We start from the raw sequence: 20,961 nt of genomic DNA on the forward strand, positions 1-20,961 counted from the left end.
CTTTCAGACACGAATGAACACAGGACAGAGGTAGTACAACCAATTTTCAGAATGAGCAGAGGAAGTAAGCATCCTAAACACGTGTCTAATACGAAGCAGGCACTACACCAGGGATAATAGCTAGGTGGAGAAGTTCTTTTCCAGGCCACTCCCCATACAGTCTCAACTCTTTAAGGAGTAAGAAATATACATCTATAAGACGACAAACGGTATGTTCTTGCCAAGGGGACAACTTATGCCTTTTTGGTTTCTGGGATGTTTCATGAAAATAATCATCAATCTGAACTTACTGGCTTTCAATCATCTTCCTAAAATCAGGGAGGGACAAGTCTAGTTCAAACTGTGACTATCAGATCTATCTTTTTAAGCAAATTAACCAAGTTCAGTTGAACAAAAATTTTCTTAAGGTCTCCTAATAAATTCAAAATTTCCAGGTTTCTATGCAGAACAAAAATGCTGCCTGCAGTATCAAATAATCATAGATACACACACATTATGCAATTGCCTGTTTATTTAGTGGCACCAGTTTTGCGAGCTAGAATTATTTCTACTTTTCATTTCATACAATCTGCAACCACTCACAGATTGAATGCAATTTCTTCAGTGGACTTGAAAACAAAAAGTACATTCTTAAAGTTAGAACTGAATTCACATACTTTCTTTTGACAAGAAAATGATACATAATACAACATACACATTTATGGAATTTCTTTAAGAGTTTGGATCACATAAACTGCAAACAGTAGGTGAATTACTGTGGAGAATTTTGTTAAACACTGTGTTTAGGAAATACTTCTGTAATTGTATTAGTTTTACATGTATGGATTTTGAAAAATGGATATACAGTGCTTTTAACATGTAGATGATCTCTCCACTCATAACGTTTATACAAATTAATTGAAATAAATCATTTCAAGAGTGAAACCAAGCAGTATTCAGGCATATTACTATAAATAAGATATTTTCCTGCAGATATGCTGTTGACTTAGTTCAGGGCTAACCAGGTAAGACAACAGTCTTTACATTTCAAAATTCCCACAAATGGGAATTAAATATGCTGTAACCGAACATCCAATTTTGGCAACAAATGCAACAAGCTAATTAATTTTTTCATGGTGGTTATGTTTAAGAGAAATCTCAGTCCTGTACATTGGTGACTGTATGTATGTTAGATCCTACTTTAACATTATTTATCAGTAAACACCTAATTCCTCTCATAACTTGAAGTGAACTAAACATTTAATAAACTCTGACACCAGGAAGCTCAAAATCTTAAAACCTGAGTGAGATCTGACAAGTCAAATGTGCTGTTTGTGAATATATTAAATCTATACTATGCAGGTCAGAAATGTTCCATGAACATTTCCATTTTACATCTTTTTTTTTGAGATTCAAAAGTGGCAAATTTAGAAATGATGTTATCCTCCAAAACTAGTGCAAATACTAATCATTCTCTTTCCCCCCCAGATACGAATTTTAAAAAGGACATTTTAATATCAGATTCTACCTAGACACCCATCTACCTACTCTATCTTTAAAAAAAAACCGATTCCTTAAAATAGACTCAAATTATTTTGACGTCCTTGATGTATTAATATCTTTTATGGGCTTTGATGGAAAAGTGTTGAGGCTCTGTTATGCTGTAGTATAGGATCTTAACCAGGGGCCCATGAACCACTGAAGTACTGTAAACTCTGGGGAGGTATGTACATTATATGCATTTTCCTGGGTGCCAAATTCCTAGGATTATTCAGTCTCAAAGGCCCTGTGACCCTGAAAGGTTAAGAAGTATTGCTGCAATGAATTTGTGCCATTCATTATACCTAATTAAGATAGTACTAACTGTGTTCTGCAGCTACCCAATCTCTTACACAAATCTAACTTCAAATAGTACCATAGAAATGCAAATGTTACTAAATGTCCTTTACTGGATCAGGAGGACAATGTAAAAAGAAAGAAAAATTCTAAATAATTTTTCTAAACATTTAATTCAACGAGAAAGCTATTATAGAAAACTGGGTTTTTGAAACAATGAAAAGAACTGAAGGATTGGGTTTTGTGGTGACGAAACATTGCATTTATTTTTCTCAGTTGTTTCTATGTTGGGGAAGCAGTAATTTTTTGTCATTATCTGCCTTGCTGGGAAAATCAAATTATCTGCAGAAGCAAAGGCTGGTTCTTGCTGGTTTATGTGATGCAACAGTTCTTAATAATATACAGCTAGGTCCAAGGAAGACCTTCCTATGGCTTTTTAAATAATTAAGAGTAATCTTCCTCTGTCCTCCTCACTGGCATCTTCCCAACCCTTCATTTCCCACGTTTTCCTATTTTTGGCCCAGGTTTACATAGTATTAATTGGCCTTGGTGAGGTAATGCACTAAGCTTTCTTGCTCAAGAAAATGGAATTGGCCTGTTTTGGTTTGAAAAAAGAGAAGCCACCAAGAGGGTAGTAGAGGAAATGAAGCAACATTTCCTGCAGGATAAGGGAGAAAAAATGTCACTCTGTTGTTACATCAAGTTAAACAACCTTCCCCACCCCATCCCCACCATCTTATAAAAGTATAAGTTGTCAACTACGATTTCAATTTTAATACATCTGAGTGTTTCTAACTGGCACACTCCTACCCACTGGTAATATAATTAGGAAACCATGAGAGCAGAGGCCACTAAATATATAAAACAGGAAAAAGGGAAAGAATCTGTGTCATAGGAAACAAAAGTGGAACCAAATGCCTTTCATCATCTCTGTGTAGCATTCTATTAGTAATAACTGACACTTAACTGACATTTAACTATTCTGACCAACAAAACAACACAGTATTATACTCATAACATTTAGAAATATATTCTTAAATCTTTCAAGCATATTCTGAAGTATTGTATATAAAATTTAAAACAAATACAACCCCAAATTCATAGCATGTTATAGAAAGAAGTAAAATTAAGCTTCTAAAATTTTAAAGTATAAAGAAGTTTTTCTAACGCCTAAAAGAAAAACTTAATCAGAAGACTAGATCACTTAATTAAAAAACGGTCATCTCATCAGCAGTATTTGTAAGCAAAAGTATATGAAACTCTGGAAGTTTTCTTTGAAGAAAAAACTCAAATGAGAAACATTTATATACTGAAATATTTACATATTTTCTAATACCAAATCCTAACATAATACTGTACAAATGGCAATCAAAACATTAAAGGTTTAAACCTCTCATTCAAACTTTATGAATTAAAAGTATACACCATGAAATTCAAAATTAAAACAAAATAAACCCCTGTAACCAGTTTCATCAGTTCTTTCAGAAACTGCAAACTCAATTTCCATATTAATTTGTCCAGTAAAGATGGTCAGTAAAATTATTTAAAAAAATTAAAACACAGTAATCACTTAGCTAAAATTGGATATTAACATTGGCATTGTTTTTTCAAGAAAATACACACTTTTGGTTAAATAAGATAAATTTAGCTAGATACATGTTCTTACTTTATTTTTTGTCCACACCACGCAGCATGTGGGATCTTAGTTACCCAACCAGGGACTGAACCTGAGTCCCCTGCATTGGAAGTGCAGAGTTTTAACCACTGGACCGCCAGGGAAGTCCTACATATATGTTTTTAAATGCGTTAAATTCCACCAGTATTTCCAGGGTTGGAGAATTCTAAGAAATATTCAATACATTACCTTATTTCTCTGATTTACTGCTGTCAGCTGGAAGAATATAAGCCATTCGTGAAAGGCAATCAAGCATACTGAACAGACTTAAGCCTCATCAGTCCAATTTTATTCTTATGCAAAGCAAAATTTTCTTTTGAATGCGATTTTTAACTTTGAGAAGAATAAAACAGAAGAAAGAGTTTTCAAGTGACTAAAGGAACTGCAAATGAGTTCTTTAGGGCAGAGACCCGCCTTGTTCAGGAAAGTATGGGGCAGACAGCAGGTGAGCAGTAACTTTTTTGGATGAGTGATCCAGTTATAATATTAACATACATTAGATTATAAATTCTATTCAAATGTAAACTCCTTGAGAGCAAGGACCTATTCATTTCTTTATAGTTCCAAGGTGCTTACCCTAAAACAGTGTTTTGTAATAACACTTTATATATTTTGTAGAAAAGGTGAGTTACTAGCTGGATTAATATATGGTCAAATGATCACTAAAAGTACTATTATAATTCAGGTTATTTGAATTACATAGTTGATTTATTCTTTACTCTAAATTTCTTAATTTTATGAAGTTAGTAAAAAAAAAAGTGGCTGGGGGCTTCCCTGGTGGCGCAGTGATTGGGAGTCCGCCTGCCGATGCAGGGGACACGGGTTCGTGCCCCGGTCCGGGGGGGATCCCACGTGCCGCGGAGCGGCTGGGCCCGTGAGCCATGGCCGCTGAGCCTGCGCGTCCGGAGGAGCCTGTGCTCTGCGGCGGGAGAGGCCACAGCAGTGAGAGGTCCGCAGAAAAAAAAAAAAAAAAAAAGAGTGGCTGGAGCAGTACACTAATTGCATAGAACTCTAGAAACAAGTTAATGCATCATAATTAAAAATAAGTTTGAAACGGTTCTAAAGCTGAATAAGAAAAATACCACTTAGATTTTTTAAAGTTAATGCTAATACTGAGAACTGTTTCTGTTATCTGTAAAAGTATATTCCCTAAGAAAGTGGAAATTAAGAGAGCTTACCTTGCTAAAACAATAAGAGATCAGTGAAACTGTTAGGGCAACAAGAATCTGCTATACAAAATGAATTTCCTATTAAAAGCAGCAAAGTGGGTTCATCCTGTTAAAACATTTAAATGAAAGTACATTTGAATAGTATGTTATCATCACACAAGAACTTTTACCCTCCAAAGAAAATAACATACAACATATCAAAAAATTGAGGCATTGCCCTGAGATGCTAATTAGCACACAAAATGGGGTGGGAGGTCAAGAATTTAAGTGGTACAAAAATGAAGTGCACAAGAGAGGTGCAAAAGTGCCTTTTAAAGTGTGGCTGGTTCCCCACCACCACCATTAGCCCCAGGAATCAAGAACACACATAGTTTGCCATTATAATGTATACTTCCTTCCTGTACTTTTATAATTAAAAATTCTATCTAGTATGGCAATGTTGACTCATGTGGAAAAGATTTAGTCTTCTTTGGTCACACTTACAGTTTTCTCTCACTTCCAGGCCTAATTTCAGTACTAATAATTTTAACATTTTAACAGAGGAATATTTTAACCTCCTCTTTTTTAAAGACCCTCAAATTAAAACGTCTCTAAATATGCTACTATGGTCTGAAATATAGCTTTCCATCACATATTTTACTTACGATTTAAGATTTTGCATCTCAAAATCCAGTTCAAGTTTTTGTAATTTCCAGAACTAAAAACTTTAGTCTACTTAAAAAATTAAGGAATTATAATAAGAATTTAGTTTTCAGTACTGGTAATCTATACTAGAAGCACTGGTATTCATTAAATGTACATTTAGATGCTTACAGTCATAACTTAGAACATTATCATACTTCGCACTCTACCACAGATTTAGACATTAAGCATTTATTTGTAAGTTAAGTACGGAATTGGTTCTGTAATTCCAACTGTTATGAATTTCTAAATATAAATAGCACTTGTTTTTCTTCATGCCGGATTAAGATATAAATTAAATACAATTAAGTTACATTTAATCACCTCCCAAATAAGAGGGATAATGAAAAGATTTTGCTGGCATATAACTACTTAAGTCTGAGATATTTCACATTACTCTTCCCAATACTCCCCTAACTTTACATTAGTTTTAAGGCTATATATACAAATACGTATATTTCCAAGTTAGGGAAAAAACAAATATAACAAAATTATACTACCTTTATACACAGTTTTGATTTTGTATTCAGTGTTGTATTTATATCTTACATTTTAATAGTTTTCTAGTGGGGAATCTGCTTACTGAATGATTAAATTACATGGTGATTAAATACAATATTCAACCTAAAGAGACAAAAATACAGAAGGGCACAGAACAGTAGAGTCTTTTCAATGTGACAGATTTTAAAACTTACTTTCACATGCTTAATCAGAGGAATTTAAGCCTAAATTAAATTAGGTTATTTTTATATCTACAATTCTTTAAGCTTTTTAAAGTTATTTTTAAAGGCCGACAGCTAAATATTATCAACATGCTATATTTCAAATCACTAAATACATCTTAACTATTTGGATTCTAAAGACATGGGCTAATTAAAAATCACAGACACACAACACTCACAAACACACATACACCCCTACGATAGATTGTTAGATTGTCAAGCTTTGACAATTATTTTAACTAAACAGTAGGCAAATTCAGGCTGATAACACATCTAAATGAAAAAATAAGCAGCCTGAAAGAAACCCATTTAAAAACAGATCAAAGAACAACAGAGACTTAAATCTTTTATAGTCTTTCTAATGGAAGGGAAACAGTTCCATTTATGCCTTGAATTACAGTATTTTCCAATTAAAAGAGACTAACATCTTTCCCCATGAGAAAAATTCTCATTTACAATGGTATGGTGCTTTAAAATAAGGGCGGAGTAAAGGAGGAATTACACATACATGATTAAATTTCTTGTTTGTTAAATCAAGCTTTATTGATAAAATGGAATTCAGGATATCTTACTAGGAACAGCAGCAGGCCCAGCCAATCATGATAGCAAAAATGTGGCAGTCTCCTACTATTTGTAGGAAGCTGCTGCTTATCAATTAGTAATTAAATGTAAGGACTTGTAAAAGAGATGCAAAGAATCAAGGCATTTTAGCCCCAAGATTGATATTCTTATGAATATATTGTATTACCTGCAATACTCATGGCAACAAGGAGAGAACCTAGAACAGTTAAATGAAGGGACCAGCTTTATCGACAATGCCAATCCCACTGCCAAAAACATTAAACTAGTTTTCAATTAACTCCCTGGATATTCAGCTTTGTAAGATTTTGGAATAATTCTCCATAATCACGTGCACATTTGAGCGTCTAGCTGACATGGCTGCTGCTCTCCCTGTCCCAACCCCAAGTCCAAACACAGCATGACTTGAAAGGGCTATATATCTGTTGCGTCACACAACAAGCCAAACATTTCTTATAACTTTGATAGTGATTTAAAGCAGTTCATAATTAAATATGAGCATTTTATACAAGGACAATTATACTTTACAAAAAACAAAATCATACAACAAAAATTGCTGGAGTCTGATTTACAACATGAATTATGGTTTGAAATCACGTTTACGTAAGTCTCAAATTTACAAAAAAAAAAAAATCAGTTCTGGGCTAGCTGTGGTACTGCTGAAGTTCTCTGGTGTAATCACTCTCACCCATGTCATACATGCCCTTCTTTAAAGTTGAAGATGGATGTTTAAAAGGTTCAAGGAAGTTGAGCTGTACTCTCCTTTGGAGGTGAAGGTAAACTCCATGGCTAGATGAGCAGTTTCACCACATATCATCAGTTGAAGTAGAGTCCTTTATAAAAGGAAACAAAGCAAAACAAGGAACTAAATTAAAACTTAGAGATGCATTATTTCCTGGGTAATGCAGAAAGATAAGGTTTTGTAAAGCTGACCTTTAGAATATAAATGTTTTCTAAAATATATAATATGTGTACATGTGTTTATGAAATATCAATATTTAATCTGTTTAAAGAATTGTGAACCCTTCGTTTTGTTTTGGAATAAAATATTTGAAATATGATTTTACCATGAGGTTGACCAAATGTATTTCTAAACCAATCAACTACTAAAAAGAATTTTATTTTTCTCTTCAATAAACCCAATTTATTTTTAGAACACTACCTTTACAAATTTTTATTGCATAAAAACCTCAAGTAATAAGAGATTTGAGGAAGTTTCATAATGCAATATATAAAATATTTCAGAGCCAGGCCCAAATGATTTTAAGTTACCACTTTTCTGTAATCACCATACTACAACAGAATTGTAATAGGAAACTTAATTGGAGAATAGGGCATTCTAAATCTCTTTATATAAACAGAATTCTCTAGTCTAGTATTTAAATGAAATATGCAGGGTTCTTGGCAAAGAATGGGCATTAATGGAGATGGGTATTCTGAAGCTCTGTTACAGCTGCTTACAAAACTCAGAATTAATTCAAGATTCTGAGCAGAGATATTCCCAACTTCAAAAAAACATTTAGTGGCGGAAAATTTCTGAAGTTGATTGCTTGGAGAGGCTTAAAAAAACCAGAATAATTAAAAGGGACTTTCTTCTTTTTTGAGTTAAATGGCCACTCACCATGATTATATCCTCAAGCACTAGAACTGTGGTGCTGGCAGAGTTCAGAGCAGTCAGGGGTGTGTGTAAGAGAATGGGTGCAATGAACAGCTCTGCAAAAACAGGTAGGAAGGATATGCATTTAGAGTAGAGGGGAAGGGAAAGCAGAGGGAGCTAAATGCCACTTACAGTGTCATCATTTTTGTATGGATTCAGTCTATTGTAAACGGCTTCAATAACATTCCGCCTAAATTTAGAAAAAAAATGCAGAAAGTTAATTCTTCAGAGCACAAAACTGCTTAGTAACTCATAGCCAGGTGTTCGTTAAAATGTCAAAGATACTCATACACTTAAATTATTTTAGTTCTATTTCTTACTGTCAATAAGTGAGCCATACTTTAAGATATTTGGGCCCCACTGTTAAAGTAGTGGTGAATTTATTCTAGAATGTAACACTCTACTAATGCAATTAATAGAAGACTAAAAGTCATGGCTTGGAAAAAAAATCAGTCTATATGGGCTACTTCTGTTTGAACTGGCATTTAGTGGTTATGAGTCAGAAATGACAATGCAGTTCTTAAGATATAATATTAATATATTCTGGTTAAGAGCTGAATGTTGTGAAGTAGAAATAACTTCAATATCTGTTATGGTAAAATAATTTAGATATTTTACGCTTAAATTTCTGCTTTTCATAATGCCCCTTTAAAAAAGCGCTATTAAAACTGAAATGTCAAATATGACATTTCCCTGGCAAGTCTAGGAATTACTTTTTGTATCATATTTTATTAAAAAATCAGTAGTGGTATTTATAAGTTATAAGCCTCCCTACTTACAAAACTGATTTGAAGCAATTTTATAGACAGTCATTTCACAGATCATATCAGAAGAAACAATTTCCAAAAAATAAAACCTTCAAACAGGAAGTTTTACAATTACATGAAATGATTAAAGAACATGGCTACACTTACAGATCAAGTGGAGGATCAAGGAAATTAGTCAATATATCTTTGTAGGTCAATTACATGGATATCTGAGGTAAAAATGTTTTAAGCCTTGAATTATAAAATTGCTTAAAGTCTCTACTGTAGTTTATAAAGATGTAAGCTTAGTATCTAACCAATATTAGCCCACAGTTCTAGGAACTAAAGTGAAAAGAGAAAAAAAGCAAGAAATGCATCTACCTATCTTGCCTTACACCAAAACCCAACCAACCAGCATCAACAACCAAAAACACTAGGAAAATCAGAGATACAGAAAAATGGCCCAGATGGAAGAAGAGAAAAATGCTCATCCATGGGGTGTTCAGTTATCCAGGGATTAAGAAAATCAAATTATAATAGTAGGAATAATAATGACACTTAGAATTTTGTAGTACTATGTAATTTAGTTTAAAAATTTCTTTCACTGTATTATCTCAGTTATGCTATATGAGGCAATCAGTGTAATCCAAGCCTCCACTGAAGACAGCCTTCAGTGTAATTAGTTACAATGATATTCTGATACCGATTCTAAGTAAGCACCATATATCATTAATACTGAAAAACACCGAACCACAGCTTAAACATTTTGAAGTCACTTTAGAAATTAGGTAAATACACATTTGATCAACGGACACCTAACATTTTCATGTACAGAGATAGATGGTAAGAGTACGCAGAATATAACTTACTTGCTTGCCAATTCACCCCCTGGTGGGAGGCTGGGGATGTTCTCACTCGCTAATGTACGCATCACATGGACTAAGTCAGGGACGCCTTCCCCCTGCTTCTTTATGATTTCTGGGAATCAGAAGTACTTTTTTTGTAAGTGTTATCCAAATTTAATAATAATTAAAAAAACTGAAACAAAGATAACTTAGGTTTTTAAAGATGGCATTTACCACATCTGAGATTTTCTAAACTATATAAAAAAATAAAAATCAAATTGACCTTTGAAAATTGATGACAAAGGGATGTACAAAATGATACAAGAGATACAATACTTTCCAGAAACTTCAAAGAATGAAAATAAACAAGATAAAAATGTGAAAAAATTTCATATTAAAATCAATGTATTACCATAATCAGGGATATGTGTGTACAAATGAGGATATTCCTCTTAAGATGCCAACTAATTATATCTGAGGAGATTAACTCCTCTCTTTAGACTGGAAACATGTTTCCTGAACTTTGCCCTGAAAATACAGTACACAGATTTTTTTTTAAAAATAATTTCAAGATTTGAAAAAAGAAAAAAAAAACCTTTAAGTATGGGGGATTTACTGATTATATACTAACCCAAATCATATTTACATATGTTTATATTTGCAAAATGATACTTAAGTAGCATGTGCAGAATAGGTCATGTACTTGAACACCACTCTCAGCTTAACTTCTGTCTAAAGTATCTTTAAGCAATAAATAGATATATACCATTTCCTTAGTTGACTGTTTGAACAAAGCCTACAGAATGGAAAAAGGCTAAATTTCAGGACAAAATTTTTAAAAAGAAAAAATTTGATAAACCATACAACTGTATTTAAAATTGTTAATTTCAAAACATTCAGTTATTAAATGGATAGAGTGATATGATCGGCAGTGTTGCCATGCAGATGCATATTGTTATTCATACCACAAAATACCAACCATTATGCACAGACAACTTAAAGAGCTCTCAAACTATTCACTTTAAGTACAGGAAGTCTTTACCTGGAGTTTCAGCATATTTATTCTAAACGTAAGATCATGCCAAGAGTATTTGTAAGTTATATGTTCAATTTTTTGTTTTCCATTATTTACACTAAGAAATTTTCTTTGTCATCATTGTAGATCATTCTAGTTCTCAATTTGTAAATACCTTTGAAAATACAATGCATGTAAAGCCCTTTCATCCTTTGATCAAGCTTCAAAATATTAATTCATCATTAAAGCCACATATTAAAAGACAGACATTGCTACCCATACTTGTTTAAATGGCTCAAACTGTCCTTTGAGGATTAAGGCCAAATTTTACCATCTTTTATTTTTTGCTTTTTTTTAAACCAGTCTTTAATCTGAACAAAAAGCAAGGATCTCAGATTTGGTTTGCCAAGTTCCTTTATTGTATAATCTTTAACATCTAGTATATTTATTCTACATGATTCTAATGCTGGAAATTTGCTGTACAAAAATAAAGGAATTTGATGTTGACCTAAACTGCACAATTTCACAATCTAAAGCTGTAATACACTTAACATACAGTCTCTGCTAAGCCAATACAATTATTGGATAGATAACTAGATACAATATAAATGAACACTGATGATAAATTCAATCAATGATGGTTTCAGGTCTAAAAACATTACCTTGAATCATCTATATTTGATGTTTCATACATCTCCTTTGTTAAAATATAAAAATTAGGATATTTTAATTGTGAATAAAATTACAGGAAGACAAATTCTTTAAAAAAATAATATAAGACTTTAAAAACAGTTATATCTCCTATTCCACATGGGACAATACACTTAAACTATCTGACCATTAATACTACACTAGCCTTGATTCTCTGTGCTTTAAAAAATAAAGAAAAAGAAATTTTAAGAAATATTCCTTTAATTGCTCTTGGACTATACATTTTAATTAGAATTGTAAAAAGACTGAATGCTTTTATTAAGGAATATATATGTATAGAATATCTATGTTCCCCATACTCATGTATAAACATATTCTGGCCCCCACCCCTCCACCAAGCCTGAGGGATTCTATCAGTTATCTCCAAATTAGCAACTTTAAAGCTTGGGCAGTCAGTAGCAAATAAAAATACATACATGACACAAGTATCCTCTTAAACTGGCTTAGAAGGACCACAACGTAAGTGGTATGGTTTAAATCATGAGCTGAATCTTTTCACAACCCTAGAGAGTCAAGTATTTAGAATATCATAGGAGGAGAGCTAAAAAGCCTTTGTCCTTTTCTGTGGTGTGGACAGAGAAGCCGAAAGTATTCAAAGCAAATAAAATGAGGTTTAATAGGTCACAGCAATTTAGTGAAGGCATGTACTTAAAGAAAGAAAAAAAGAAAAAGGTATTCAGTGCCTGTTTTAGAAGCTCATTGCAGTATTTATCACTTTTTAAGACATATAACAACTTTTACAATGCAAATAGTTACATTCTTTCTATGTTTTACATTCTTTCTATTAATTCTTTCTATGTTTTTAAATATAGTAGTGGTTTTTAATTACTGTAATATTTAACTAGATGCAGTCTCATCAAATCTACCTCAGTAAATAATACTGTATTTAATTTACGACATAATAATCTCCAGTTGAACAGTACAAGTATAACAACACTTCAACATACCAAAAATATTGAGGATTAATGTAAAGTCTGTTCAGGTGGCAATTCTTGCTTGATAATAAGCAATATAAAACTTAATATTGTAACATAAAATTACTTATCTAAAGCAATTATTTAGAATTGCATCAAAAACTTAAGAGTGCACACTAAAGAGAAAAAATAGCAATTCATTTCTAAAATTTGACCCCATTTCATAGTAAATAAAACTAATTATTTCTTTAAATTGATAAGAAAACATGTACACTCAGGTTAAAGTGCCAATAAATTAAATATCAACATATCCCAATACATATTCTTCTTCAGGTTTCATATTTTTCCACTAACAGCAGTTTGAACCAATGTGCTATGACTTGGTAGCATTCTAAATATTTTATCTCACTGATAACTTATATTGAAATGAATCACTTAAAACAAAAAATTTCCAAGACCCTTGGAAACAGTGAGGAAACAAACTCATTGAATAGTATGTCCAGTGAATGAAATACTAAATACTATATACACATACTAGATATATCACTATCAAGTAGGTGAGAGAAATAAAAACAAAATAGCAGCTCCAGACAGTACTGAAAAATCAAAACCAACCATGATTCTAATATCAGACTAATTATAATTGGTATCAAACAGCAAAAAGGGAGAAAACAAAATTAAAGTGCATATTAATTTTAATAATGCAGGCACAGCAGGATATAATAGTGTATCAATGTTTACATGCTATTAAAGGTCTTTAACGTGCAATGTAATGACATTAGGAGCCAAAAATGCATTTTAACACTATTATTGGCATGTCAAATTTTTCTGCTTAAAGAAACTGCATAATCTACATGCTTATTGCATATATGCAGTAAACTGGAATTCTCTGGGGAGACTTAATAGTTATGGCAAATAGTAGCTGCATCAATGATCATTTAAAAGTTTTTCAAATATTTAAAGGCATTACACTTGAGCTACAAATACCTTTCTAATTGTCTCAAAGTAATTTGCAGAATTATGACAAATACACTTCTGTAATTCCCAACTTATTTCTTGATTTTATTCAGCATTTATATTTCTGCCAGGTAGAGATATATGCCAGGTATGTCTTCTATTCAGGTTTATGTTGTCTAGGTGAGGCAGTTTATGGCTTAGGCAAGAAGCTTTGGAACAGTTTAAAATAAATTTTTAAAAGCTGTGGCACATGAAAGTTGTTAATAACCAGGCTATGATCTTCAAGTTATTTTTTTAAAGTCCCAAAGATCTTAAAATTCATACACACAGCTTTACACAGAAAGATGGTATTCAAATTATCACCATCATAAAAAATCTGTTTATAATTAAATAAACCACAAATTAGACTTTCCTGGCATAAAATTATTCATGCCAATGAATTCATAAAGAATTTGAAAGCACACAACACTTTAGCCTTTTTAAACAGAAGTATCCTGAACAGAATGTACTGGGCCATCCGAGTTGCTATTTCTAATATAACTGTGATAGGACAATAACAAATATCTAAACAGCTACTACAGAAATGCCCTTTCCCACTTTTGTACACTAAATGTCAAAGGCATGTAAAGATCTAAAAGCTAAAATGTTAAAGTTTGATTATGTTGAGGTTTTTCTTTAATAAAGCTACTTATTTTTTGTTAAATGATCCACCTTCTACTCTGCTTTCCAGGTACTTGTCCAACTCTGCCTCCTTCGTCACTGCTTCTGGCGATACTTTGGGTGCATTTGGAAAACAGATCAATATCACACTCATGTTGTCTCGACTTCCCTGGGAAGAAAAAAGTTTGAGAAAATATTGTTTTCTTTTTGCTCTTCAAAGCTTTGAGAACCTTTACAGTCATGCCAATTATACTTGTTCTAGTGAAAACATATATTGTTTTTAAGGAGAGAAAAATATATATGCACATGTGGAGCGGCACCACCCAATACATACATTGTACATATGGTATACAGAATAACCAATACTCCAAAAGACAAGAGAGAAACACTACAGATTAAAAAAATGATTGTTGCAGTAGAGTTTAAAGCTCTATAAAACAAATATTTCTGAACATTTACTGGTGGCCTACTTAACATGAAGTGATACCTAACACAAATACACATACATACATTCATTCAATTCAACAAGATAGAAAATTCTAGTGATATTCTTTACAACATGATTTGATCTGTAGTTACATATATACTTGAGAAATTTACTTTTTTTTGACAAATTTACATTTAAAATAAATTATGGGGCTAATTAATCTGCTTCATAATAAGTAGAAATATGGAATTAGAAATAAAACTACATATATAAAGTTTATAAACCAGCTTTTAACTTTCATAATTTAAAAAAAAGTTTCAACTTTTAGGAAGTACATTTGTTTTTAAAAGCACCTAGATATTCAAAATGCTATAATTAAAATACTTGAATCAATTTTGGCCTCCCCAAAAATCAGACTTCCTCTTCCTATTAGTAATTGGAGTTCTAAAATTTTAAGTATTTAATTCCCCTATATGGGAAAATTGAAGTTATACCATTAATTTAAGCAAATACAAAGAATTTAATATTTAAAATATTGGGGGAAATTGTATAAAAATGAGGCAAATGATAAGATACTGAACAATTTTTAAAACAGAGCATAATGCAGAAGAGATAAAGTAGAATCTGAGTCATAATTTACTAATATCTGAATCTGACCAAGTCTCTCAAGAAAACAGCTTTTAATTTAGTTAACAAGTATTTAACTCTCAAGCGCTACAGAATAAACCTAACAAATGAATGCTACTTTTTCCCTTTTTTATACTAAAAGGGACAAAGAACATAAGCATCCTTGTTTGGTTCCCCCCAAATTCAGAAATTAACAACAATAGTGTGTACTACCAAGTTGTTGCTCTATTGATTTTTTTTTAACATATGTGTTGGATGTTACATAAACTTGATTTGTGTTGGATATTACATAAACCTGATTTTTAATTAAGAGTTTAAGTACAGCTGGCAGTTGTGCATATAAAACCACAGAGAATATTATGTTGACTTTCTATTTCCGAGTTTTAAAAGGACATCAAATATACAGCCTCAGAAGAGTTTTATAAAATCACCATTTGTTAAACAAACACAAAGAATTAGTTAATGAGCATTATTGACAAAATAGAACTGTGGTGTAAAGAACACTGCACCTAAGTCAAGGACTTGGATTCTAGTCTTAGCGCTGCAACTAAAGAAGTAAATTGTGTAACATTTTTAACTTTTCTAGAAAAGGGAGCAGCATGTATCAAGCACACACTGTTTGCTAAAACTAGGTACTTCATATGTATACATTAATTCATCAACAGTCTTATGAGTTAGATACTATTTTCTCCATTCAATAGCTGAGAGAGGTGGAACAATTTGTTCAAGACTATAGAGTACAAAAGTAACAGAGGTTAAGATTTGATTCTAGGTCTGACTCTGAAGTCCGCAGAGCCTTCTCTTGCTCATCTATATACATGATCCCATTTGATCATCCCGACAACCCCATAAGACAGGGTAATAATATCTCTCTTTCTCTCTCTTTTTTATACAATTAAAGAAACTGATTTCCCAGACAATTTAAATAGCTTACCTGAAGTCATACACAGTCTCATACCAAGTTCTTCTGACTCCATGTCCAAGGCTATTTCTATTACATCACACCAAATGATCACTAAATCCTCTGCTGGTGCTACAGATTCATTAGACCATAGTCTCAAAGTATTTCCATAAATGTACTGAGATATCACATGGTAAAAATAAAATATTAAAATTCTAAAATGCTTTTCATATATAGACACTGAGGCTTAACCCTCCCCATTCCCTTTTCTAAAACATGATACAGTCTTTTACCTTTGATAAAATTCCACAATAGTAAAAAGCTCAAGTAGTCATGGTTACTAAAAGACTAAACATTCAGATTATAACCCTTGCATTTTTGGTAACCGCGTAATTTATTTCTAAGAAGTATTCCTATGTTATTTTCATAATTGATGAAAAGTATCCTGCAATTGTACCAAAAACTTATTTCTGAGTACTATAGGTTCTAAGATGATTATATACTAGAGTAGTAATTAAGATGACATAAAATCATTTCATCTAAAAAAAAAAGTCTAGCTACCTTATACAAACAGGTGTCGACTACTTCATTGCAAACTTTCTCAAGGTCATCAGTGACTTCAAGTCTGGATCTTACAAAATCACAGAGCTCTTCATTTCCCATGACATCCCAAATACCATCACATGCAAGAATAATGAACTGATCATCTTCTTCAGATCTTTCAATATCATGGACTTCAGGCTCTGGTGACACAAGCTGCTCTGTAGGACCTTTTCCATGGACACATTTGTAATCGAAGTCCCCAAGGGCCCTTGACACAGCCAGAGAGCCATTCACACGTTGAATCATTACAGAACCACCTGCATTCTGAATTCGTTCTTTTTCCAGCGGATTACTTGGTTTGTGATCTTGTGTGAAGAAGTAAACTTTCCTGTTCCTACAAAGTAAACCTCTTGAGTCTCCACAGTTAATGAAATAAGTATGTTGAGGAGAAATTAAGACACCCACAGCTGTTGACCCACTTCTATCAGCACCATGTTTCTTCTCTGACATAACTCTCATATGTTCATCAATCTCCAGAAAACCTGTTCTGATTCCATTCTTTACATTTTCCACAGAAGGTGCTCCTGTAGACCCTTTAAAATCCTGGTTATTGGTGATGTGATCTAACAAATGCTCACAGCAGTATTTGGCAACCTGAGAACCAGCATGCCCATCATACACAGCAAAGAATGACCATGTTTCAAGTCCACTTGGCAAACCAATCACAGCCGTATGTGCGTCCTCCATTTCAACTCGCCAGCCTTGCATGCTGCTTAGCCCATATCGCAACCCATTACCCTGCCCCTGGGCATTATGTTTTTCCATCTTTGGTTTGTCTAAAAATGCTCCCATTATGTCTTGATCCTCTAGGTCTGCAAAGGAAGAGAAACAGGAAAGTTAATAGCTATCTTATAAACAAACTATATATCCAACAACCTTTTTAAGAGAGAAGGAAATACCAAGAAAGCTTTAAATAAGAATTCACAACTCTTGTGATAAGCAGACACTCACTGCTGACTTGGAACCTGATGATTAACAAGGAAGAATTGGGGGAAAGGCTGTTCAGGCACAGCTCAGAATGTACAACAGGCAGAGAGAAGTAAAGCATCATGATAAAAGTAGCTGATCTGACACTCTCCCCAAGGAACAAGTACTTGAAATAGAAAAGAGACTTGGCAGTGGCCATCAGCTTACATGAACCATGTCAAGTGGTTAAGGATGCACTGAATATGTGAATCTCTTAGGGAATCTCAGAACTAAGTTGTATGTATATATTAATCAAGAAAAAACAAATAAATGAATTCACAGGACATACCAAAAGCCTACTAATTCAAACATCTTAGTTGAACATTCAGGATTTTCCAAAGTTTGATTCCAAATATCTAGTTTTATTCCTACTACATCAACTCTCTGAAAAAGTAGAAAAAGATCTACTCACAATGATTCAAATTTGCATGCTCCTTCCCTTAAGTCTTTCCTCCTTACTTATAGAAATAAGTATACCCATCCTTTAACGTCTAGCTCAAATTCTACCTTTTCCATTGGTTTTTCAGTCTCTGAAAAGCCAATAAGTTATTAGATACCTGTAAGTGGTTCAGCCTCAATTTTCAAGTTGCAAAGCAATTATACATACATATAACAAAGACTGTCATATGTAGATATAATAAAATTCATCTACTGTAACCTAATCTAGTGGTAATAACACGTATCATCATATGGTACTCTATAACCATTTGGTATAAACAGAAAAGGAGATCAAAAGGTCTAGGACAGCACTGTGGACAAGCCTGAAAGCTTAGCTAATCTAATCCTTTCCCAATAATCAAAAGCTAAAACCCTTGGTCTGGAATGAGCTTACACAAAGCAGGAAGACAGTTGGCCTTTACTTGAGTAATGGCCTAGAATGTAGACACTTGTGGTCCAAGTGATCAAATGAGTCACAATTTAAAGCAATCTGAAAGAAGGATACAATGAGATTTAATGGAGGTTAAGGTGAGATGGGAAGGAGTGGGGGAAAGTACCCAGGTAAATCAGGACGCACTTAGGAGATTAGGGGATTGATGATGCTAAGCTCTGAGAAGAAGCTGGGAGAGAGAAAGGAAGAAGAAAAACAACTCAGAAAGGAAACAGTTTCCCAGCAACCTCTCCCTCCTTCTCTATCCTACGAGGGCCAAACTAATACACAGCAGAGAAGTCTGGCTGATTAGTATGATAAAATGATCTCCTGCCTACTTGTCTGTGTCCTATTACAATTCCACTAATGGAGGTTAAATAATGAAAACTAGCCATTATTCATTCCTTATGGTGGTATTCATCAAATTACCTTTCTGACACCAAGTTGATACACAATATGGCAAGGGTGAGTGTTTTGACTGGACAAAAGATACAATAGTAATGATACCTTAATAGCAGACAATGTTTAAGATGAATTCTAAATCACTGATAAGTGTTTTACAACTGTTACCTGAAGTCATTCTCAACAACACTCTAAAGTAGGTAATAATATTATCTTCAATTTATAGATGAACTTTAGTGTGACTAAAGAACTTGGCCAACGTCACTCATCAGACAAGTTGAGGGGAGTCAGGTCTCTAATTCAAGCCTGCCTGGCTCTAAAGCACCATTTACTACTACAGCAATGGTCTCAGTCATGGCTGTACAAAAGAATTATCTGTGGACCTTTTGAAAAGTTAAGATTAAAAAAACCAGAATTTCCACAGTAGGGTTGGAATCTAGGAATCTGTGTATCTGTTGTAAAGATTAGATGGAAAGCCTAGATAGATAGGTAGATAGAAGATGATTAAGCCATGGTGAGGTTAAGTCATCTGCTGAAGGTCAACAGCAAGTTGCCTCATCTCTGTACCTCAATTCCTTTAGCTAGGCTAAAGGGGAGGTGGGAGATGTTACAGTCAGCCCTCCATATCTTCGGGTTTGGATATGGAGGGCTCACCATATTCACTGTACTATGCTATTTTATGGAAGGGACTTGAGCATCCACACATTCTGGTATCCATGGGGGCTCCTGGAACCAATCCCTGCAAATACTGAGGGACAACTGTATACTTAAGACACTTGATACCACAAATCTAGCATTCGTCATCTTATAATGGGCATATATTAATACGTACCTCTGAATGTTGCTGCAAAGTTTAAATGAGGTAATGGCTGCAAAGTAGCCACATAGAGCAGAGCAAACATGAGGAACTCAGCAAATGGAAACTATTTAATTATGACTACATTCCCACATACACAACACATCTAGATTCTGATATTACCTAACAGGGATCTTACTCTCCTTCTCCCTTTTATAGAAAAGTCCAGTAGTTATTTTCCAGAGATATATCTATCTATCTATCTATCGATCGATCTAGATATATATATGAAACTACCAAACAAATAATTCTTTGAAGATAAACAGGGTATGCTTTCTAAAAAAATCACCTCAACTTTTGAAAAATATATATTAGAAATATAAAAATGTAACAAACCAAGTCAATCATCTGATAAAATTTTAGGTCCAGCTCTACTGCAAATGCAAAAATATAGTCAAGGGCAAATAATTTTGTGTCTGGATTTTTACATACTGAAAATAGGTGATTCAGAAATCTTACCTCCTGGGATTCTGAATAATTTGTAGAAGCCTGGTGAAGCAGCCAACTATAGCTACAAAATACAGCAGATAGTTATATAAAAATAATAGTTATCAGAAATTATTTACTTATAAATACTATGACATAGTACTTATAAATATGTCATACTTATAAGTACTATGACATACTATAAGTACCTATAAGTAAATAATTTTTACTTTTAAAAAATACATAGTTATTTTCCATAACTGGACTACTAAAGAGTATTTTATTTAGTCAAGTTATTAAATTGGCATGTATCTACAAACAGTAAATCCCAAGGCGATTCAGTTTGCCCATGAAAGTTTAAGTTAGTTTCTGAGAGAAATTCTAGTTCTCACCTAGTGTTAAATCTACTCTGAGCACATGCTGGATCTCATCACAACACTAGCATTATCAGATGATCTGAACATTTCAATACAAAGTACTATGACAATCATAAGACTGAACTCATCTTTGATATAATCAGAAAATTTGGTGACCATTTTTGTCTTTTAAAACCAAACAAACTCCCAAATTGAAAAATCCTAAGGCTGAGTCAGGAAGTATTCATTAAAGTTCAGCGACTGCCTTTTATTAAGTAAAACCGATCTCACAATCATAATGAAGAGTCTTGAACCTGGTCATTTGGTTTAATCCACTCAGAATTATCCCAAGTTAAAAAAAAGCTCTATATATTCATTCCACT

The 20,961-nt window shown here is 33.2% G+C and overlaps 1 protein-coding gene across 3 annotated transcripts in view; it reads right to left on the reverse strand.

The window, feature by feature from the left end:
- Window positions 1–509: 509 nt before the first annotated feature.
- Window positions 510–20,961, reverse strand: part of PPM1A (protein phosphatase, Mg2+/Mn2+ dependent 1A) — a 49,198-nt gene continuing 28,746 nt past the window's right edge. For 2 of the 3 annotated variants that reach the window (XM_082648767.1, XM_082648769.1), the window contains exons 2-6: window positions 16,663–17,516; window positions 14,198–14,315; window positions 9,914–10,022; window positions 8,431–8,488; window positions 510–7,474 (exon numbers count right to left, since the gene is read on the reverse strand). In XM_082648767.1, the coding sequence (XP_082504893.1) occupies window positions 7,445–7,474; window positions 8,431–8,488; window positions 9,914–10,022; window positions 14,198–14,315; window positions 16,663–17,496 (1,149 nt within the window). In that variant the 5' untranslated portion in view covers window positions 17,497–17,516 and the 3' untranslated portion in view covers window positions 510–7,444. Of the gene's footprint in view, window positions 7,475–8,430; window positions 8,489–9,913; window positions 10,023–14,197; window positions 14,316–16,662; window positions 17,517–20,255; window positions 20,276–20,961 lie in introns of those variants that run through there. The other variant, XM_082648768.1, reaches the window with a different exon arrangement.

This window comes from Grampus griseus (genome assembly GCF_964374135.1).
Source record: "Grampus griseus genome assembly, chromosome: 2".
Lineage (NCBI taxonomy): Eukaryota > Metazoa > Chordata > Mammalia > Artiodactyla > Delphinidae > Grampus > Grampus griseus.